This window comes from Sturnira hondurensis, unplaced genomic scaffold, assembly GCF_014824575.4.
Source record: "Sturnira hondurensis isolate 20B ecotype Veracruz unplaced genomic scaffold, ASM1482457v3 Scaffold0015596, whole genome shotgun sequence".
In the NCBI taxonomy this organism is placed as follows: domain Eukaryota; kingdom Metazoa; phylum Chordata; class Mammalia; order Chiroptera; family Phyllostomidae; genus Sturnira; species Sturnira hondurensis.
Window position 1 is genome coordinate 13,110,756 of NW_028088227.1, and position 24,153 is coordinate 13,134,908.

At 44.4% G+C, this 24,153-nt stretch overlaps 1 protein-coding gene across 1 annotated transcript; it reads left to right on the forward strand.

Moving 5' to 3' along the window:
• On the forward strand, positions 1–23,431 carry SLC60A2 (solute carrier family 60 member 2). Its single transcript, XM_037064834.1, is given in 8 exon segments — positions 1–115; positions 15,111–15,208; positions 15,846–15,959; positions 16,207–16,416; positions 18,547–18,715; positions 19,777–19,893; positions 21,201–22,408; positions 22,410–23,431. Coding segments are annotated over 8 exon segments (2,082 nt in total). The 3' UTR covers positions 22,461–23,431.
• The last annotated feature ends 722 nt before the right edge of the window (positions 23,432–24,153 follow it).

Consider the following 24,153-nt stretch of genomic DNA (forward strand, 5'->3'; position numbering starts at 1 on the left):
ATGACACTCACTCCACTGCGACAGCGCACCGCCCTCAGCTTTCAGTGTGCGCCTAAAAGCCTTGCCGAATCCGGAGCCCACAGCGATTCTGGGATGACGAGGCATGCGGGGGCAAGTAATTAAGGGGGTCAAAATAGAATTTCCTAAGTGCTTTGTTCTGACAAATGGATATAAAAGGAACAGAAAACGAGCATTAACTAATGTGGCCCGTGGATAATCTAATAAAGGAAAGATCTATGCATGATAATGAACACCCACTCAAATGCTCTACCAGTGGCTTTCCCAGTTATGTGGACAGCTTGACAATGAGGTTTTGTTCTCATTTGTGTTTTCTTTGGCAGGATGGTGGGTGATCGCTGGCAATAGATTATATGCTTGTGCCTTAACTCAGTAGCTTACACGTTGAACTTCTATAAAAGGTTCCCTCTTTCTAGTGGAAACAATTTTTTGCCGGAGTGGAGTTTTTGACAATGCTGTTGTTGACTGTATCTGTAGTGTCGAGGTTATCCCACAAGTTCCCAATTTAATTAAAGATGTTTCCAGCCTTTCAATATTAGTTCTGTAAGAAGAGCATTTGGAGTTGAATGTCACGGGGCATGTGAGAGGAACTGTCTATATAAAATAACATTAAGAGATCAAGTTAGGTATACAACACTTTTTTGAGGCCTCTAATATACAGAGTGCAGCAAAAGTAGGTTTGTAATCGTTCACATAGAAAATCGTATAATAATAACTAATACAAGAATAAACTCTGTGTTTCCTGTACTCACAACTGGAAACTTGCTTTGGCCCCACCCTGTATGACTTTTATTCTTTACCAGATAATACTTTCCAGTATCTGTTGGTTATTGAAAGAGTGGATTTTAAAAGTATTTTACATGTGTGTAAACAGAAACCTTTTTTTACTGTGACCTGCCCTTCATGCAGTCTTCTATAATATGTTCGGACTGGCATGTATTACAGGAGTGGAATGGGCAGACGTACCTTCCATTATCCAGCCTGCATCCGTGTGTTATTTTAGGGTCCGAGGGCTCTATTCTGACCCCAGGCTATGAGCTGATTGTGGTTTGGTGCCTTTTTCCCCTACCAAAGAAAGATGCAGTCAAGATTGGTGCTAAATTTCATGCTTCTTTCAAAGTTACTTTTTCTTTTAAAGCGTGTGTAACACAGTAGGAAGTGTGAGACCCAGCAGTGTTGTGTGTGTTGCCTTCAGTGTCTGCGTCTGAGGAAAACACCTGTCTACAAGGCAGTTACTGAGTTCAGATATCTCCTTAGGGGGTATGTGATTTTTGTAAACACATAGGGCTTTAAAGTGGGAAATGTCAAAGAATATGATCACCAAATAAAACGCAGTGACAAACATAGCCTTCAGACACCTCTGCTCAGTGTTTCTAGCAAAGTTTTAGATACTAAGAAGCATTCTGTAACTCTGAGGGTGTGTAAAAAATATGTATATTTTACTATATAGTTATATATTTACCAAATAACTTTAAATAGGTATTTTAAGATATTTCTCAGGCTAAAATCAGAGTTCTGGGAGTCATCAGTCTTAAAACTTGGATAATGAGTTACACTTTTTAAAGAAAATTCACACCGGAAATATCACTGTTCATCCTTCAGATTTAGCCTAAAGACTTAATTTGGTAAGGACTCTGAGTCAGTGTCAGCAAGTCCCAGACCTCCGGGTTAGCAGGCAGGTTTCGCTCCAGCATCATGGCTGTGGCCGTGTGGTCCTCTTGTAACCGTCCACACCAATCCCAGGGGCACTGCTGGGCCCTAATGGACCCTATGAAGTGGGGACCACAGGCTCTTATTTAATCCTGCTGTCTTTTATAGACTTTGCCTTAACTCTGTTTTGTGAGGATTTGATAAATATAAATTAGAAAAATGATGGTACACACTATCATTTTCCTCATCAGGAAGACCGTACGTTCAGAATCTACTAGAGTTTCCTGGATTCTGTTAGTCGAGGGTGCCTTTCTGCTGTTAACCCGAGTTGTATGTGGAAGGGAGAACGGGGGCTTCTTAATCAGAAGTTACAGCAGAGTGAATTAGCCCTTGAAAAACAACTTCTGATGTAACCGTTGCTATATTGTGGTTTGAGAAATACAAGATTGGACAGGCACAAAGCTTGATAAGTTTGCCTTCTGTCAGCTTGTTCTCCTGCCAGTTTTTTAGCCTGAAAGTTACAGCTGCCGCAGACTGAGCCCTGCAGTATTATTAAGGGAGAGCTTAGATGTTTTAAGTGTTTCCTAGTATAATACGATCTTTTTCATGTCAACTTATTTTAATATTTATCTGAAAAGTAATTCTTAAATTATTTTACATATTTTCAAAGTTAGAAAAACATGCTTTATCTTAGCCATCAAAGCTGAATTGTCCCAAGAGCAGGCCGCACCCGTGGTGCCGCTGTGCCTCCCTCTATACGGGATGTCATTTGGACACAATAGTTGCTTAAATATAGATCACTGTGCGAAATGATTATGTTGGATTTGATCAGCATGCAGTATTTTAGTATGTGCCTTTTAAAAAATATTTGTTTTTAAAGAGTATAATTTATAATTGATTTTTATAATGTATAATTTTAATACATAACCAAAATCTTTTGAATGAAAAGAGCTTTGTAATCATTTTACTGTGGAACAATGTGATATACTTGGTAAATACAATAAAAAAATCTAGCAAGTTTCTATACGGCTTTGTGATTATATTTATGAAATTCCTGGGGAATAAAGGGAAGAAAAATTACTAAAGTGAAGAAAATAGTCTGTGCTGAATAAAAGGGGGAAAAAAGCCACGTGCTTTTAAAGCTGTGTCTGTGTATTCCAAGTATGTCTGGGGGTCGCTATTTCTCTGGAATAGAGGACAGGGATAGACATGATCCAAAAACACTGTGTAGTCCGAAAACTATTCCTGTCTAACACTTGTTTTGTAGTTAACACACATTACTGTTTCTTTTACTTACACTGAGTTTACTTTCTAAATTCATCCAGTACTAGATGACCTCCTACTCATTCATAATTTTAGGGGATGAGCAAGAACCAGGCTGGAATATTAAAAAAACAATCCTGTTATTATGGGTTACCCACTTTCAGATGATGCTCATTAGCTGTGAGCCCTAATTACAGAGTAAATCATCATTTATGTTTAATGGTGCCAAAGAGACCTGGCTGGTGTGGCTCAGTGGATTGAGCACCGGCCTGCAAACCGAAGAGTCGCTGGTTTAATTCCCAGTCAGGGCTCATGCCTGGGTTGTAGGTCAGGTCCCCAGTAAGGATCATGTGAGAGGCAACCACACATTGATATTTCTCTGTCTTCCTTGCCCTCTGTCTAAAATAAATAAATCTTTAAAAGATTTTTTACATTAAGCTCAAGAACAGGAAATTTGTAATCCACCATTTAACCCAATAATTACTTCTGTGCCTGCATGTGAGTGCCAGAGTGCACGAGCCACTGGGGGCTTTTGAGAAAACCGGGAGAGAGTGGGTACGACAGACTTACTGATTCTGAGCAAGATAAAGTTCACTCTCCTGAAAAAATAAGTTTTATGGAATAAATTAGAGTTCTAATACATACAGAAAATCTAATTATCATAGTATCAAACTTTAAAAAAAATTTTATCTTTTGTTTTTTAAAATTTTATTTCTTATTTTTAGACAGAGGGCAAGGAAGAGAGAAATATCAATATGTGGTTGCCTCTGGCGTGCCCCTCACTGGGGACCTGATCTTCAACCCAGGCATGTACCCTGACTGGGAATTGAACCCATGACCCTTTGGTTTGCAGCCCACGTTCAATTCATTGAGCGACACCAGCCAGGGCCATAGTATCAGACTTATGATTTATAGTTCTCTTCTCATAGTGTCCTAAGGATGAACCTAAAACTTTAAAATCAAGATTTCACTTTTTAAAATCCTCAAGTGTCACAGGTGTCCTCTTGTCCCATTCCAGGGATAGGAAGCTCACTGTCTGGCACCGTGGTCTCTGTACCCAGGCCCTCTGCCTTCTGTGCTCGTCCATCCAGTTCTGCCACCTTTTACCTGTCCTTGTCACAGTGATCCATGTGTCTCCTGGGTCACTCTCATATAGCCCTCAGCTATGCCAGCACTGGCCTGTGGCCCAACGTTCAATACTCATGTGATGCAACTTGATTTCCACTTATAATGAACGGAGGCACTTGGAACCTTATCTCTGGAAAAGGCTTCACCTTTGAAATCTTAGATACCAACGTATCTCTCTTATCACAGCTTCTCATCACTGTATTCGTCTTCCTCACTCCCATTGGGCCTGCTCTTCAACTTTGAGCTCATCCTCCCATCAACTCCTGCATTCCCTCCAACCCCCATCCCGTCTCGATCTACCAGATCTCTTCAGTTACTCTGTTCCCTAGCCCTTAACCCCAGGATCTGCAAAACTGATCAGCTCTCTGAACATTCCCCTCACTAGGCATCCCTACATGGCCCCTCCGCCCACCAAGTAAACACTTCCAGCATCCTCCACTGTCTCCTCTCTCTTGCGTTGTCATTTTTTCCCTTTCCATATTGGATCATTTCTGTCAGCATATATGTACATGCTAGTATGTACATCCCAGCTTGGGGGAGAAGGGGAAACCTCTTTTAAACCCCCTGCCCCCCACAGCCATTGCCTCATTTCCTTCCATTCGTTTACAAAAGAAACACAACCAAACAAAATTCTTGAAGAAATTTCTACTTACTCTCTCCAATTTCATACCTCCGCCCAGTCTCTTGAATCCACTCCACTGAACTGCCCTTCTCGAGGTGCCCGCAGACCACGGCCTCCACAGCCCTGATTCCAGCGGGCATTTCTCCTCATCTGATGTGGGTCGGTGAGCCGATCCTGGTCTCTGAATCGGGCTTCCAGTGTAACAGCCGCCTGGTTTCCCTCCAGTCCTAGCCACTCCTCTCAGCCTGCTTTGCTGAGTCCTGCTCTGCATGGGTCCCGCTCACGTTCCAACCTGTAAATATTGAGACGTGAGCTGGTAACGGGTCAACCTATTACAGCTGAGTGTTGAATCCCTCTAGCCTGCCCATGCTCAGTGTCTGGGGGACCTCGTCCTAAGGTCTCCTGACGAATTCCTACCTAGATGTTGATGGAGCACACGCTTCTCCCTTCAACTCCAGGCACCTCTATCTGCCAACCTAACACCTCTAATTGGATGACAAAAAAGAATGTCTCGGCTTAACATGTTCAAAACTGAGCTCCTGATGTTCCCTCCTAAATGTGCCTCTTTTGCAACTCTCCTTATTTCAGTTCGTGGCGAACTCACTTTTCTGGTTGTACACACCAAAAGCCTTGGAGGTGTCACATCCTTGACTCTTCTCCTCTTCTAGGTTGCCAGCAAACCTACTGGCTCTACTTCTGAATATTAGAATCTCTCCCCACTTCCCACCGCCCCACTTGCTAACACTCTGCTTCTAGCTGTCCCGGTCTCTTTTGTTTTTTGTTCTCTTCCCTTGCGTCCCCTCCGTCTGTTCTCTACAGAACAGCCAGCGTGATCCTAGGGAAATGGGCTATCAGTTCTCTGCTAAGAATCCTCCCGTGGTTCCCTCTCTCTCTTTAAAAAAGTCCTCGCCATGACCGGCAAACCTCACTCTTTCTGGCCTCCCTTACGTGTCTGTCTGTGTCTCCCACTCTGCCCTCCTGGTCCTCTGTCCCTCCTTCCACCTCCATCCTTCACTGCTACCCTTGCTGCTCTTCCCTGGCTCTTGGATCGCTGTCAAATTCTTCGGATTTTACTCAAAAATCTCTTCCCTCTGTGAGGCCTTCCCTAACCTTTTAAATTTTAACCCCCCACCCCTGACATTTCATGGCTCCCTTCCCAACTAATTTTTTTCTCCTTAGCTAGCCATTACTCACTAGCATACTATATATTTTCTTTATCTCATTTATGGTTTGACTTCCTTACTAGACTATAAGTTCCACAAGGGTAGGTTTTCTTTTTTTGGTCTATTGTTTTATCTCCAAACATTCAGAAAAGGGCCTTTCATGGAGGAAGTGCTCAATAATTATTTGTTGTCCAAATGAATGGTTTCCAAACATGTCAACATTAGCTACGGATCTTCTCCATGCAGGGAACATTTCTCTAGAGAAGTCAGCCAGTGCAGCTGGAGGGAGTCGGCAGTACCAGGATTGGGACTGGGCTGAGCCTGGCTGGTATGGCTGCTCTAGGGCCCAAGAGAGGGCCCACGTATTGTAGTTTCGTCTTCAGTGTGATTTTCAAAGTCCTTCACAATCTGGCCCCCAAATGCCCTCCCGGACTTACCTGCTACTCTGAGAGACCTTTCCACTCAAAGTGGACAACTCATTATTTTTGAACCCACTTTGCAAGGTCCCCATGTTTGGGCCTCTTGGTGGTGTTTCCTTGCCCGGTCCTGACTCACACTTCACCTCTCTTGAACCCCATCAGAGGGTCTGGCACACACAATGCTTAGTTTTTTCTCTGCCCTTAACTTACTTTACCTCGGCTTCTCTTTGCAAATTCCCAAGCCTTTTCTGACTCAATTCTTCAACAAATTTAAATAATTTAATTTGTTCACCTTGGATTTTATTAAATCCTTCCTTCACTGACCTAGGGGTCACTCTCAGTTCTTCCTAGATGTCTACAATGGACCTTTGCAGTGAATTTTTATATTCTAGTTTTGGGTAAAACAATTTTGTTAAAGAATTATTAAAATGCAGCACTTACAATAACCCTTTTTTAAAAGATTTTTCTGTATTTATTTTTAGGGGGGAAGGAAAGGAGAAAGAGGGAGAGTAACAATGATGTGAGAGAGAAGCATCGTTTGGCTCCCTCTCATATGCGCCCCGACTAGGGGGCCTGCCTTGGCTCTCTTCAGTCTATACCCACTGTGTGGGTGGTCCCACCCAGCTACGCGTGTTCAGTATCACCTACACACAACCACTCCCAGGTTATGTCTGCTCTTTTCACCCACTCCCGACCGTCCAGCCTCCTACTTGATGCCATTCTTTAATTCTCTAACATGAAACATCATGACAACACATTCAGCTCGAATCCTTGATTTTTTCCCCGTTTCCCAGGAGAATTCATGCTCCTTCCATTCCACCTGAAAAAGCAGACCACTAAGCACCAGTTGTCTAGGTGACGAAGAATCTCTCCTCAATAATACTCTAGACAGGCTCTTCTGAATCCTCTTCCCGACGAGGCCTTGACTTTTGGATTTCCACGGCCGTCTTTACATCGCCCAGTTGTAGCAAGAATCCCACTAGGTTGGCTTGGCCAGTTTCCCACCCTCCGCATCTGACCACTTGGATACCTGATTGAATTCCTCAGCCTCCATCATCCCTCCAGTGATGTCTGATTGCCCTTGGCTGCCTTCAGCAAGAATCCTGTTAGGCCAGGTTAGCCAGAATCCCCCCTCATCCCTGGTATTTCCTCTTAATAATTTTCTATCCACTGACTGCACCCCAACCTCACTCCTTGGCTGTAAATTCCACTTTTCCTTGTGGTATTCAAAATCAAGCCCAGTTCTACACTGAGGTCTCCCTTCCGCTATTGCAATAGTTGTGTTCCCCTATTGTGTTCCAGAGTAAAATCAGTTATTACAGGTTTCACTTACTGTCCAGCTTTCGTTTTTCTTTGACATAAGTCACAATCCTTGAAGTCATTTAAAAATATCCTTTCTCTTATACACCCAGTCCATTAGCAAATACTATTGTTTTTTTTTAAACACTTTATTTTTTTTAAGATTTTATTTATTTTATTTTAGAGGGGAAGGGAAGGAGAGAGAGAGAGAGAGAAACATCAATGTATGGTTGCATCTCATGCATCCCCTGCCAGGAACGGGGAACTGGCCTGCAACCCAGGCATGTGCCCTGACTAGGAATCGAACCGTGATTGTGTGGTTCGCAGGCCCGCGCTCAATCCACTGAGCTACACCAGCCAGGGCCTGCAAATACTATTGTTTTAATCTGCACTGTATTTCCCATATCTGACCACTCTCACCACCTATACAAATCTGATGTGATCCCATAACCAACTAATTGGATCTCTGTTTTCTCCCTCTCCATCCTGACCCTGTCTATATTTCCAACTCGTCCAGAAAGTCCTCAACCCAAGGCCTGCACACTCAGGAGCCCTGCTTGCTCTCTACCTTTATTTTCTACCGACTTCCCCTTCGCTCGTGCTGCCCACGCCAACCTGGCCTTATTTCGTTTCTCCAACACGCTCACGCCTGCTGTGTGATCCTCGCAGCTGCTCTCTCTGGAGTGCTCTCCCGCATGGCTGGTTCCCTCACTTCAGCTGGGGCTCTGTTCCCCTGTCACTCACAGGAGTCTTTCCCAGCACTACCTGAAGTAAAAATAACCTCCTCCTGTCACTGAATCCACTTCATTCTGCTTCATTTTTCTTTAGAGTGCTCATCACTCCTGACATCATATTGTCTGATGACACATGTGTTTGTTCTTTGTCTATCTTGTCCATGAGGGAAGAAATTTACGTTCATTTTCTTGTTTTTAGAACAATGTCTGGCACAGGTATTTAATAACTATTTGACAACTAAGTCAAGGTAGGCTTTTATACGGTTTGCGTAGAAGTTAAAAGGAAATATTGTTGCTGGTATTTGTTCCTAGTCTAGCAACACAATAGTCCTTGTCACTATGGGGATTTCTGCACAGGTTTTGGACATTTTCCAAGCACGCAGTGAGTATCCAATGTGGTAATAGATGGCAGTGATCAAACAAAAATGGCTGAAAGCCATCTGTAGTTTCCAGCTTCTCCTTTGTTCCAGGGCAAAGTTTCCAGCTTCAGTTAAGTGGCCTCTTCTGTACAGAACTGGAGGAAGACCACATCACTTAGCTCCGGGCTCGGTCTCTTCTTTTTTTTTAAAATATATTTTATTGATTATACCATTACAGTTGTTCTATTCCCCCCCTTCAATCCCTTCCACCCGCACCCTCCCTCCCCCACCATTCTGCCCCCCTTAGTTTATAACCACGTGTCTCACGTTCTTTGGATTCTATATTTCCCCCACTATTCTTGCACTCCCCCCTATCTATTTTCTACCTACCATCTATGCTATTTTCTGTGCCTTCTCCCCCCTTCTCCCCCTCCCACCCCCCTGTTTCTAACCCTCCATGTGTTCTTCATTTCTATGGTTCCGCTCCTGATCTAGCTGTCCTCTTGGTTTGCTTTTGTTTTAGGTGTGGTTGTTAATAGCTGTGTGTTTGCTGTCCTTTCACTGTTAATATTTTTCATCTTCTTTTTCTTATAAGTCCCTTTAGCATTTCATATAATAAGGGCTTGGTAATAATGAACTCCTTGAACTTGACCTTATCTGAGAAGCACTTTATCTGCCCTTCCATTCTAAATGAAAGCTTTGCTGGATAAAGCAATCTTGGCTGTAGGTCTTTGGATTTCATGACTTGGAATACTTCTTTCCAGCCCCTTCTTGCCTGTAAGGTCTCTTTTGAGAAATCCGCTGACAGTCTGATGGGTACTCCTTTGTAGGTGACTGTCCCCTTATCCCTTGCTGCTTCTAGGATTCTCTCCTTCATTTTGGTCTTGGCTAATGTAATTATGATGTGCCTTGGTGTGTTCCTTCTTGGGTCCAACTTCTTTGGCACTCTCTGAGCTTCCTGGATTTCCTGGAAGTCTATTTCCTTTGCCAGACTGGGGAAGTTCTCCTTTATTATTTGTTCAAATATGTTTTCCACTCGTGGCTGTTTCTTTCCCCCTTCTGGTACCCCTATAATTCGGATGTTGGAACGTTTAAAGATGTCCTGGAGGTTCCTAAGCCTCTCCTCATTTTTTTGAATTCTCATTTCTTCATTCCTTTCTGGTGGGATGTTTTGTTCTTCCTTCTGGTCCATTCCATTGATTTGAGTCCCAGTTTCCTTTCCATCACTATTGGTTTCCTGTGCATCTCCCTTCATTTCAATTAGTTTAGCCTTCATATGTTCCTCTAATTTGTGACTATGTTCCTCTAATTTGTGACTATAATCTACCAGTTCTGTGAGCATCCTGATAAATAGTGTCTTGAATTGTGCTTCTGAGAGGCTGGCAATTTCTCGGTCGCTTAGTGTTATTGGCTCTGGGACCTTGAGTTCTTCTTGTGCCATCTTTCTGGTTGTTAGTGCCTGTTCCATAGCAGTATCAGAGCCCTAAAATGTTCTCTAGAACAGGGCAACTGAGTCGCTGGGTTGTGACGCTGTATGTGGGGGCGGGGTCAAAGAGGGATTCTGGCGTCCCGTCTGCCGCCTGCCGCCCGGCCCTCACTGGTGCTGAAGGGCAACTAAGTCGCTGGGTTGTGTCGTTGTCTGTGGGGGCGGGGTCAAAGAGCGACAATGGCTCTCACCAGTATTGCAGGGCAACTAAGTCGCTGGGTTGTGACGCTGTATGTGGGGGCGGGGTCAAAGAGGGACTCTGGCGTCCCGTCTGCCGCCTGCCGCCCGGCCCTCACCGGTGCTGCAGTTGCTGCCGTCACCTGGCCCACGCGTTTCGTCCCACTGCTCACGAGTGTGCCACCGCCGTCAGCCCTCGCCCCCTGGGGCCTGTGTGGTCTGTCTCACTGTGCGCGAATATGCGCCCGCGGTCTGCCCCGCACCCCAACTGGTTCCCGTCTGCCTGCGCGCCTGGGTCGGGGGCCCTGTCCTGCCCGACCCTGCTCGCTGCTGGCTCCGCCCCTCTTACCGTCCCCGTCGAACGGTTAGATGTAGTCGGACTTCCGTATAATTCAATTTTCTGTCCTTTGGTTGTGTCTTTGTTTCTCCAAACCTTTGTTGTATTCAAACTTGGTTGTGGGAGAAGGCACCGTGTTTCCACCTATGCCTCCATCTTGGCGGAGGTCCTCGGTCTCTTCTTTATGCAGATCATTCTAATTGCTTCCCAAGCACTCAGCTATTTTTGTTTTCTGCAGAGCCTAAGGTAGCTAGGATCTTTGCTGTGTTTTTATTCTCTTGATGGATTTTGGCTAATAATAGTACAGCAAAACAAAGATTTTATTGATCAGTTACAGCACAGGAGACCATTATGATGGTAGATTGACAGAGTCCTGTAGTTTTCAGTGTCAGAATGATCCCAGTAAAGGAAATTCTAAGTTTATGTCTTTTAAAAGAAAATTTAAGTTAAAAATCAGTGAGTTTTTATTTTTAATAATAAAATAAATCTAACAGACACTGATGTCAGTCAGATCTTTTAAATATTATTTCTACATTTTCAAAGTATATGGCACAAACATCAGAGTTATCTTACTGAAATTAAATCTTGGGGAGAGTTGGGTTTAATAGACTGGTCTGTTAGTGATGAGGTGACAGAAGGATATGGGTATCCTGAAGGAAGTAGTTAGGATAGCTAGTTTTTTCATGAAGAGCTTTTTTTTGGTAAAGATTTTATTTTTTTATTTTTAGAGAGAAGGTGAGAGGGAGAGAAACATCAGTCTGTGGTTGCCTCTCATGTGTCCCTCACTGGGGACCTGGCCTGCAACCCAGGCATGTGCCCTGACTGGGAATTGAACTGGTGACCCTTTGCTTCACAGGCCCGCGCTCAATCCACTGAGCCACACCAGCCAGGGCTCACGATGAGCTTTAAGCACTAATTAGACATCATTTGATAAATTTAAAAAGTGGTTCCTCCAGAGGATAAAGATTAAATAGGTCGTGGGGTAGTGTCCCCAAACACAATCCATCGAATTTCTCGTACTCACCCAAAGTAATATTTCAAGGTGAAAGATTTAAAATCTGCCTCCTTGTTGTCATTTCACAAATACGCCAAGATGGTACCGTAGTAGTGCCTCCGATCCAGATAGTTTCCTGTCAGTAGAGGCTGTAAAGTGGTTCCATTTTCAAGGTAATCAAGGTTTACTTCCAACTTACAGAATGGCCATGGACACTTTTATTTCTCCTGAGTTGTCTGAAGCAAAGCTCCCCTCCCCTTTGCAAAGGTGGTGAGTGACCCCCAGAGGCAGTTGGAGAAAGTGTCCTGCTGTTTTCAGGAGTGAAGTGGGGAAGAGTTAGAAAACACCTTTCCCTTTAGAGAATTTATTTTTGGAGTTTAATCAGGGTGAATGAAAACATTTAACCTTTTTTAAAGATCTAATTGGCTTTTGTCAACCATTCATGACATGATTTGGGCAGCAGCCCATCTAGTAAATAGAAAGCTGCTCCTAAAATGTTTCATTTTAAAACTAATTTACTGGCTCTGGCTGGAGTGGCTCAGTGGATTGAGTGAGGGCCTGTGAACTAAAGGGTCCCAGGTTCAATTCCCAGTCAGGGCACATGCCTGGGTTGTGGGCCAGGTCCCCAGTAGGCAGTGCACTAGAGGCAACCACGCATTGATGTTTCACTCCCCCTCTTTCTCCCTTCCTTTCCCTCTCTCTAAAAATACAGTCTTTAAAAAAATAAAATTAGTTTACTGAACCTTGACTCAGTTAAGTGTTATTCACTAAGTATAGAACACAGTGCTGCTGGGGAGAGAGAAACAGTAAGACCCATCGTTTGTTTCCATCTCACTGAGCTTACCACCCACTAGGGGCTACATGAGGTCTAACACAACACTTAGATGGGATGGGGTGCATGAGAATGTTCAGGGCACAACTGCACAGGAATGCAGAGATTTTGGCTAGGTGTGCAGAATAAGTCTACTACACTCAACAAACATTTCATGAAGACCCACTGTGTGCCAGGCTCTATGATAAAAGATAGAGAAGACACAGTGCTTTCTCTTTGGCACCGTCAGCATGGTGGGAAGATGATACATAAAGAGGAAAATTCCATGTGAAGTGGTAGGTGGACTATTAGAATTATGCACAAAGGAGGAAGACGAAAACAGCCTCAAGGCCAAGAAGAGGGTCAGAAAAAGCACCCTAGAGGAAGGAAGACCTTAGCTGATTCTTAAAAGACAGACGGGAGTAGTTCTGGTTGAGCTTCGGCATCATAAGCCTACTCTAGCCCGTCTCTCCTATGGATTACACCTAAAAACTCAGGACAAAATGCAAATCAACTGCCCGAGGACTCTGAAAAGTATATAAAGGGGTCCGCCCTGAGAAAAGAAACCTGCAAGGGGGTAAGTTTCCTGGTTTTTCTTCTCCCTCTCTTTCTTTTAATCCTCATCCAAGGATATGTTTCTAGATATTTTGAGAGACACTCACCCACAGAGAAAGAGAGAGAGAGAGAGAGAGGGAGGGATAAACATGGATGTGAGAGAAACATCTATCAGTTGCCTCTCATACATGCCCCAACTGGGAATCCAACTGGCAATGGAGGTATGTGCCCTGGCTAGGGATTGAACCCACAATTTTTGGTATATGGGATGATGCTCCAACCAACTGATACACCTGGCCAGGGTTTTCTTTTTTGTTCTTACAGCTTAGTCCTACGGCAGGGCCCCATTTGGTATCAGGGGTAGCTAAAACTCTGACAGAAACCCCATATGCCTGGTCCAAGGAACTGAGAGAAGAAGCCCCTTTGAGTTGGAAAATAGGTGAAGCCTGCAGGATGGAGACAGGTAGGCTAGGGGACCCTAATTTTCTGTGTGAGCTGCATAAGTCCTGGGTTCAGTCCTGAGTTGCACTTGTGTGCAAGCGATCCAGAGGAGCCTAGCAAAGGCTTTGACAACTGGCCCAAGTCCCAGACTGACCCCTGAGTGGCATATGTTTAGGACAGACCCAGAGCACAGGCTTTGAAAACTGAACTGAGATTGCAACCCATCACCCAGGAAGGTGGTAAGGAAACTCGCAGTGTGTATTGGACCAGGTTGACTGCCTGCTTAAACAAACATATATTCTCCAGAGGAGGATTTTAACAGGATCCAGCATCTCCACAATGTAAGAGGTTAGGCCCTCTGACTAAATAATCGGGTATTACATATTTTAAAAATTCCCAGGCACACTGCTTGTGAAATTGCTGAAATTACAATCAGGAAGAAAGGGTAAATATTCTACCATAGCAGGTAAAAGAGAAAGAAGGCATTCGAGACAGAGAGGACAATATGATCAAAGGTAAGAAAGCAAGAAATAATGTGCGAAGAACTAATAGCAATTTTGTTGTTGTTGGAATGTAAATGAGACAAGGGAGAGCAAGGTATGAAGCTAGAGAGGTGGACGATGGCAGATGAAATTGGATTTCATCCTTAAGGAAGCGTTGAAGGGTTTTATGTAAGAGATTTTCATTTCAGTTAGATAGTCACGGGTAACAGTTTTAAAAGTAGGCTATAGTAATAGGATAGAACAGAAGCTTGATTTCAGAAACACCTTTAGCAGTGATTTTCAACTGGTGGGCTGCAAGAATTTTTAAAACATGCAACACCTGACTATTTAGTCAGGAGCGCTGACCTCTTTTCCCTTAGATTGTCAAAAAAAAAAAAAAAAAAAAGACAACAGCCAACACAACAATAGCTATCTAGTGGGAATGAATCAAAATGATACCTAGTTCTTTGTTAGATGGGCAAAAAATATATTTTTTGGTGTGCTGCAGAATTTTAGTGATTAGTTTATGTGTGCCGTGAGGTAAAAAAGTTCAAAAATTGCTGATCTACAGAAATAAAACTGGCAGGACCAGGTGACAAACTGACAAGAGAAAAAGAAGGAAGTATGGGGGGGGGGACCTCTGATTTCTGATGGCTGGGTGGAGGGTGGGTGGGCACTTCAGAAGAAGAGCAGGTTTACTGAGAAAAAAGGTGATTTCAGTGTGAGATGAAATATGGTGAAGCCTGAATTCCTACCAATATTTTTAATTTTATTAGATTTCAGTGTGCCAGTAGAATTGTGTGGCTCAAGTCTAAACTGCATTCTATGCGCGTATAGAACCCTTTACAATTTCCACCTAACCTACCTCTCCCACACCATTTCCTATTCTGTTTCAACCATATAGAGCTTGTCTCAAAGAACCCTTTTTAAAAAGATTTAATTTATTTATTTTTAGAGAGAGGCAAAGGGAGAGAAACATCAATGTGTGGTTGCCTCTCAAGCTTCCCCTACTGGGGACCTGGCCCACAACCCAGGCACGTGCCCTGACAGGGAATTGAATCGGTGACCCTTTGGCTGGCAGAACAGCACTAAATCCACTGAGCTACATCAGCCAGGGCTCAAAGGGACCTTTCTTGCCACTTAAATAAAAAACAGGTTCTCTTAAACCATAGCATCTGCATACGTTCTGAGGTGCATTGCAAGGGGAAGTAATGACGGAGTGGATGGGGCTGGAGAGATGGGTTGCAAGCACAATGATAATGAGACTCAGGTTTGTAGTCTGGGAGGCTAAACGGATTAAAGAGGATCGGGTGGAAAATAATATTTCAGGTAGATGGTAAAGAAAAATATACATTTTGAGGCTGTGGTCTGGTCAAAGAGCAAAAGGAAACTAAGAGGTAGTGTCTGATAAAGAAGGCCTTCCCTTCTCTGCTGGCATAGCTTTACTCAGGCATTCTGCAAATTGATGCCCTGCTCCACTTCCCTAAACAACGGAATCGTTTGCAGGGATTAGGGTGAGAGTGCACTTGAAACCGCAGCTTTGGTTCGATTTCTTCCTCCAGCTACTGTTACAATGTACAGCCACGGATTTGCTGCCTGACCTTGGGCAAGATGCTATTTAATTGTCTATCACTTAATCCTCCTGTTTGAGAAAAGAGGATAACATGGAATTTACAGTGTTATGAGGGATAAGTGAGATTATACACGTGTTTACAGGTACATTTCAATAAATGTTAAGTGAGAGATAAACGGCAGATCTCCAAAGAGCGAGGGCAGGAATCTTAGAAAGTTCTTAAAGAATAGACCTCCGGGCCCACTTTGCGCCCTAGAGGCCCGAGAAGCGGACGCGAAGATATATTTTGCAATTCTTGTTCCGTATTTTCTTATAACGGTTCCTCTGGTCCCAGGCTGCAGCTCCAGTTAACTCCGCCAGGGGGCGCCAGCTTCTACGGGCCCAGCTTTACCTGACGCTGAGGCTGGAAAACGGGTCCGATCTCTTAGGCAACCATATCAACTTCCGGGTTTCGGAGAGGACTTGGTTGGCGAGGGGCCACATTTCCGCCACGTGATACGCGCAGGCGCCTAGGGGCGTAGGAGGGCGCGTGTCTGAGACCTGCTGCGACCAGCGGGTTCCGAAGTTTAACTTCTGTGCCTTGATAAGGGGTCCTTCCCAGGGAGGTGGCGCTAGCCCAGACCGCTGGCTCTGGAGGCGCGAGACCGGGTCTAGGCTTGGAGTTCCTGAGGCCCCGCTGAGAAGCCGGGAAGTAGCAAGACTGGTTCTCCCGAGGCGCCAAGCTGGAGTTGGAAGTGGAACTCCGTGGGACCGGGTCCCCGGCTGTCGGGAAGCGGCTTCTCCAGGATGAGGTCCCGGCAGAGAATGAGCCCGAGGCGGTGGCAGGCACCCGGCGGAGCGGCGGGGGCGGGAGCTTGCTGCGCTGGTTCATCACCGTGATCCTGTGTGCCGCCTTCCTGGGGCTGGTGAGAGCCGGGCTGGAGCCCTCAAGGGCCAGGGCGTGAGCTGGCCTCCTGTAGAGAATGTGGTCTCGCCTCCGCCGCTTGCAAACTACTTGACCTTGAGCGCGTTAATCTGCCCGAGCCTCGGTTTTGTAGTCTGGAAAATGGGCACAATTCTAATCTTGCAGGGTTATTGTCAAGTGCAAGATTGATTTCCCAGCTTCAGCAAATCTGTCTACCTCTCCTTTGTGGGGCGGGGAGATGCAAGAGGGCTTGCCAGGTCTATAGCCGCTGTCCCCTCCCAACCTTCAAACCAAATGACTACACAAAGCTGTTTTTCTGGGATTTTCTCCTCTTCTCACCAAATTCAGCCAACCCCTTATTTTTGCAGGTAGGGAACTAGAGCCAGAGAGGGACAGTGACTTTTCCCTATGACACAACTGGTTAAGTGGTAGAGCTAGAAATAACCTCTCTTATTTTGATCACAATCCCATGTAAAACAAACTTCAGATCCTTCAATGTTTTCCTTAGAGCAAACTAACTTCAAGGCTAGAAGCTTCTTTTGCCAATCCCCTTGGCCTTCCTGTGATTCCTGTATTTCCGGAAGCCTGTCCTTCATCACTTGCCTTGAGTATTGGGACCCTGAGGAGTTGGGAGGGTGACTCTTCTGAGGAAAGTCTTAGAATATTTTGATCTGAAAAAAGAAAAGCTGCAGGCGCTTGGTGAACCCTCACTGTGTGCCAGAGCCTGTTGTAAGAGCTCTGAGGGTAGGAACTAATCTGATTACAGCTGGGGTTTAGCTCCCCCCAGCGTGCTTCCTCTCCTCCTGTGCGCACGTGCCTGGGCCCTTCCTTAGGCCCTGCTCGGGTTTGGGCAGGGGACTCAACCAAGCCTTTAGAGCACAGCAGTGCAATTCGAATAAATTATTCTTGACATGTAGACCAATTAGAAATACTTTTAAAAGTTTCCTCTGAAAGCCAACTGTAACTGTTAATTCTTACACTAGGTTGTCTTTGAGTAAATTCTGTTTTTAAAGTCATTGTATACCTGTGTATGTACTATTTACAAAGAAGGTCTTATAGACTGTACTTCTGATGACAGTGGGTTTTTCTTTGAAGAAAAGCATAGATTTAGGGGAGGGCATGGGTGGGAGTGGAAGAAGATATGAAGGGAATAGACGGTAATGGAAAAAATGCAATAACCCCCCACACATATAAAATGTAGATTTAGAAACATATAAATCATTTATCTCTTGCATGTTTTATATGATGTAATTCAGAGGAAGGACCCCACATACATCTGCAAGTACTACTGTTTTAATAACATCAAAAATGGAAGTAATATTTTGATAGTTTGATAATTACAATTTTAACATCTAAATTCTTGTGTTATTTGTGCACGTAGTATATTTCAAAATATACAAAACTTTGAAAAATTACTTCAATGTCACATTTACTATTAATACAAAATAGTCATTTATGATATTGTCCAAAAAAGGAAACAACTGTAGCAAAAATCAAAAGAATTAAAGAAATTTTTGCAAATTGAGAGTTGTCAAAATTAGAAAAATGGTAGAAGCTGGCGCCCCCGAAATAGGAGTCCAGCCCTAGTCGTCCCAGCATCATGGTCCGGAGTTTTTCCTGACTGGGAGTGGAGGTTGTTGAATCCACCAACCATGAGAACAAATGTCGGAGACTTTCAGGGTTCCAAAGATGTTACTTTATTGGCCAAGTTTAACCTGCGCAGGGGTGAACTCTCAAAGTGTCCAGCGACACAGTGCCCGCAAGGGCTGCAAACGAGAGTCACACGCAGCGCTTACAGCTAAGTCCTTATATGGAGGCAAGCAAGCAAGCATTACACAGATGATGTGGCAGTTAGCTATTGGCTTACAGAGCCCGCGCGCGGGAACAGGGTGGGGTCTGTCTCAACTGAAAGGAAAATTTTGAAACTAAGCAGATTGCAATCAACTTACAGGATGTTTGCTAAGGACGCAGGCTCCTTGGGGCTGAGACTATTTTTCTTGTTCCCAACAGAGGTAATGCCCTGCTTTGCAGGGACACCCTCTCCTCCCTTTTGAATAGTGAAAAGAGCCACCAAACAGATAGACATTATTTAATGATTATAAATTAAAGCTTTTGTCTTTCAAAATTTTAGGGGTTGAGTATCGCTATTCTGGGACCCACATTTCAAGATTTGGCAACAAATGTAAACCGAAACATCAGCAGTCTTTCTCACATTTTTGTGGGCCGTGCTTTTGGATATTTGACTGGCTCTGTGATCGGTGGAATTCTTTTTGACGCTGTAAATCATTTTTTACTTTTGGGTAAGTAAACACAAATTTTACTTTCTTTATGACTTTCAAGGAATTTACGACTTGTTTTTAAATGCAAAACATACTTACAAAGTGGTTGATGCCTCACGGGTAGCATTAGGAGTCCTCAGGAGAAGCCAGGTTTCTCTGCCGCCTGCGTTATTCTGGCAGTTCAGGGAGTCTGGGTCAGCCGCTCTGGGCATTTAGATTAGCCCTGGAGTGACTTAGCCATCCTTGGCCTTCCCAGCTGTCACTGGAATTTAGACACCAGCCCCAGGTCACAGACTGGTTATCTGAAGAGCTCTGCTTGTCAGGGTTTGAGGCAGATCTGGGGTCCCCACAGATCAGAATGAATTCCTTGAACCTGCCCAAGCTCACCCTGTGCTGAGGATGAGAGAGGGGTGGTGAGGGTGTGAAATGACGTAGGCAGTGCTTTTGTCCCTGCTGCCCCATGTCAGTAATGGGCCCAGACTTCTCTGCCTGACCCTTGAAACAGGTGGCAATGCTTTTAACTTATTCTTTAAAACAAAAACCCCACAAATGGACATGTTTGAAGAAAGTTTGGATTGATGTGATAAAATTGCTTTGGAAGTAAGGAGAATGATTTATTATTGTTGATGAATAATACACTGATTGTTGATAAATCTCTGATTCCCAAAGTGGGTTGAAGGAATATACTTCTTTGATTTCCCTCCCTACCCTCTAAACTAGCTTATTTAATCCATTTCACTACCAAGTACTGTAGTAATTGCATTTCATTTTTTGTATTTTTATTTTTGCTTCAGATCTAAAATTCTCTTTAGGTTCTTAAATATGAAACATTTAAGTAATGTTTGAGCTTACTTAATGTTTTGTTTTGCAATAAAACTTTGCCTTATGATATACTTTATAATTTGATTATTAGTAGTGCTAGAAATATATTCAGATTAGCATAATTTGTATAGTCCATGAAGATTATGAAAGCTTTCAAACGAGATGACCACTTAGAGAGGCCAAGCCTCTCCGATGCCGACGTGCCCCGGGCCTGTTTGCGCCAGCGCTGTCTCTGACAGCAGACCCCCCTTTTTTCCCAGGGCTGTCGTTGTTGGCCACCTCCGTGGGCCTTTGTCTCGTGCCGTTTTGTAAGACAGTGGTGCTGCTGGTTGTCATGATGGCCATCTTTGGTGTTTCGGTTGGCATTCTGGACACAGGTTAGTGAGCCTTTCGGTATCATCTCTGGGTGTAGGAGACTTTCTCCTAGAAGAAGTGGAGCAGATGATGTGTCCTTGTTAGGCACTGACCTGCTGCGTTGGACGTCTCAGGTCACGCAGACAGAATAAAACCCTCCTGGCAACTCCTTTCCTTGTCAAGCAGAGTGAATTGAAAGAATTTTGCTCTATGAGAGATTGTTGATTGACAGCATCCGAATAAGGACTCGTTAGCCAGCCCCGTGTGGGTGATTGCCCTGCAGATGAGCGAGCTTCCCCTTTGGGAAGAACTTTATCACTGTCATGTGGGAAGAACTCTGGCTGGGGAATCTTAGAAACACCTCTTTAATCTAAAGTGCACTCTGCCTTTTGAACTAAGAGAAACTTGTGTCAAATGTTATGTCCCTTCTTTTCTTTTTCTCTCACAAGTTTCTGCCCTCCTGCAGGAGTTCCTCTCTATGTATCATGTATCTTGATATGTTTTATTTTATTATTATTTTCTTGACTCCACCCCCTCCTCAATTCTGGCCCCCTCCCCCAGCTTGATACATTTTAAAACCTACTAAATAATGTACATGATGTTTGTTCACCCCTAAAACCAGCCTTCTCCCCCTCTTGTCTGCTCTACTGTTATTTGAAAGGTTGAAGAAATATTTTATACTTTAGGCTTAGTTTGGTTGTAAAATTATGGGGTAGAGTTTATCTTCAGATATATTTAAATGGAAGAGAAAATTCAAGACTGGATGCTTCTTGCCTTTCACCTCGGCAGGTGTACAGAGAGTGCACATGTGGTGCTAGGCAGTGCCCTCTTGTCCTGTGGTGGGCACAGCAGAATCCAGAGCGTTCGAATTCCGGAACATGTCTCTTACATCTGCTGTGCACATAAGTAATTTTCTTCAAGTGGCTACCAATTGAAAGTACAGAAAAAGTTGGTAATTTGGCCGCTCTCTGATGATAATATATATTTGAAATATTTATACACAAATATATAAACACTCCCCTGTCCCCCAGCCTGACATTAGAACTGTGTTATAAAAAGCCTTGGCTGCCTGTGCCTCGCCCAGGGAGGTGGTGGTTTAGTAGCCAGTGGAATTCCATTTGTGAACTTCTGATGTTACAATGCTTAGAGTTCTCTGGTGGTGCTGGGTTAGAGTTCCTGAATCAGAGAATTAACTTGGTGGCAACATTTATAACTTAGAATATTATAATCTTTGTGCCATGTAAAATAGACTTATCTTCTTTCTGATAGTAATGAACTGTTTTTTACTAAGTTACATGATTAAATACTTTTTCCTGTCTTTCATTGGTAGGTGGTAACGTCTTAATCTTGGCTATTTGGGGCGACGCAGGAGCCCCACACATGCAGGCCTTACACTTCAGTTTTGCCTTGGGGGCCTTTTTGGCTCCCCTGCTGGCCAAAGTGGCACTGGGCGCGCCACCAGCTGCCGGAAACCACCCCGAGGGCGACGTGAACCGTTCGTCTCTCAGCCGGTCATCTGCAGCCGGCTCAGAACCTCTGTTCGGAGTACCTGACCATATAAGTTTGCTGTGGGCTTATGTTATTATTGGTACTTACATTTTTGTAGTTTGCCTATTTCTTTTTGCTCTGTTTTTAAAGAAAAGCTCACAGCAGGAAAAAGTGAAAGCATCTGCCCAGACGTCTCGAAGAGCTAAATATCACAACGCCCTTCTTTGTCTCCTTTTTGTGTTCTTCTTTTTTTATGTCGGAGCTGAGGTCACCTATGGCTCTTACGTTTTCTCGTTTGCGGTCACCCATGCCGGCATGGCCGAGAGTGAAGCGGCTGGGCTGAACTCCATGTTCTGGGGGTCCTTTGCAGCCTGCAGGGGCCTGGCGATCTTTTTTGCCACGTGTTTACAACCCGGAGCGATGATTGTGTTGAGCAATATCGGCAGCCTGGTGTCATCTTTCTTTCTGGTGCTTTTTAACAAGAACGCGGCTTGTCTGTGGATCGCAACGTCAGTGTACGGGGCCTCGATGGCGACCACGTTCCCCAGCGGTATTTCTTGGGTTGAGCAGTACACGACCATCCACGGGAAATCGGCAGCGTTTTTCGTAGTTGGTGCTTCCCTGGGAGAAATGGCTATTCCTGCAGTTGTTGGAATTCTTCAGGGGAAATACCCCGATTTACCTGTAGTTTTGTACACCTCTTTGGGGGCAGCAGTAGCCACTGCTGTTTTGTTTCCTGGGCTGTATAAATTAGCCACCTCACCGCTCAGTCGTCAGCGAGAAGAGCGCAGAAGTGAGGACCAGAAAGCGTTGCTCCCAGGCGCTGGGCTACGTGACTGCGAGGAAGAGAATGAAGATGATGATGCAGAAAAATGGAATGAAATGGATTTTGAAGTGATTGAGATGAATGACACGGTGAGGAGTTCTGTGCTAGAGACAGCTAGAAATATTTCGATGGAGCCCACAGCAGAAATCCCCAACCAGTTCCACTCGCATGCATCCGTGTTCTCCGCGGTTAATACGGGTGGGTCCCCTGTGGATCGACTTGCACGAAACCAGGACAAAAGGGACTAGAACTGAGAGAAGATGGATAATTCACTGACTTTCTGAATAATTGCCAGTTCTCAAGAAGCCAGCCAGAGCAGGGTGTTAGCAGATTTTCAGCACAGTTCGGGGATCAAAATGTCTAGGTCACAGTCTAGCAAATGCTAGAAGGTTCTGATACGTTCTGTAATTCTCAGCATCTTCCCTGGAGGACCAGTGGTCTCGCACAGCAGGATCTTGTGAGGCTGGTGTTTGGCATGTGGGTGATGAGGTAATATTTTACAGTCTTCATCTCTCAGAGCAAACAAAGGAGACTGATTAGTTGAACAAGTTACCAATCGTCAGTATTCTGCCAGGAAGGATGAAGAGAGTCCGTTTGTAAAACAGCCTCTTTGAACGTGGGCAGAGATTGTGTTTACTTATCCTACTCTGCCTGTGCCATTGGACCACAGAACGCTAATGCCTCGTTTGATTTCGATTCCCATGAAGAGGACACAGAACAGGGCCCTGCTGACGTGGCTTCAAGCCTTGACTGCTTCTTACTAGCCTTCTGGCCCTGCACGCGGGTACTTAACTGGCCTCGGCCTCGTTGACCTCATCTTTTGATCTGGGATGCCGTAGGTGACAGTGAGATAGTTTTCAAACGAGGAATCCGTAAGTTTTAAAGTTTGTGTGGGTTGTCTGCTAGGAATCAGTGTAAGTGCCACTCCATACTTCATTTCAGAGGAGAAGTGAAACAAAATCGATAGCTTCCAAGAATGTGCTGCTGATTATAAATACATGTGAGTTTAAGAAACTCAATGTTTAATACTTCACTTGAATAATTACCTGAGGAATACATTTTTTAAGTCCTGAATTTCATTGATTCAAAGATTCATTCACCCCCCCCACATTTTTAACATCTCTGAAATCAGAATATATCTTAAAGTTAATGATCATTTAACATTGTGACAAACGTAATTGGAAGTTGTTTCCCATATATGTAATGTTGGATTTTACAATCATTGTCTTACATTCTGCGGAATCAGTATTTTTTAAAAAATATTTTATTTATTTATCTTTAGAGGGGAAGGGAAGGAGCGAGGGAGAGAAATATCAATGTATGGTTGCCTCTGCCGAGGACACACAATGTATCATGTGTCCCCTGCCGGGAACTGGCCTGCAACCCAGGCATGTGCCCTGACTGGGAATCAAACCGCGATCCTCTGGTTCTTAGGCCCGTGCTCAATCCACTGAGCTACACCAGCCAGGGCTTGCGGAATCAGTGTTTCATTCAATTATGGAGATTGTGTTTAGCCGTTTTAAAAGGAAATGTTTTTTTGTTGTATGCTATTGTCCTGGGTGCTCAAAGGAGATTTGGAAATGCTGTGCTCCAAGTGTCGGGTTTGGAGCTGCTGCGTTCATGGTAGGACTGAGCAGGGGCTCCTGAGCTCCTTCTCCTACCTCAGCAGCAGCCTGGGTCTGAGCCTTGCTGTTCCAGAATCTCCTCATCGAGTCCCATTGTAAGCACTGAAACCAGGCTGTTAGTTCCATGGACAGTTAGGCACAGTTTCTAGTGATTGGGATACTTGCATCCCTCATCCAGCGCTCCTCCTCGGTGGGTCTGAAATACTGAGGAAACCAAAGTAATGGTGAGGAGGCGGCTTGGCGGCCTAGGAGTCGGGGATCACAGAGGGCGCTTCCTGCGGAGGTGGCAGAGCTGGTGTGGGCGACCCTTTGAAAAACGACTGGCACTGATGACAGATTTTGTT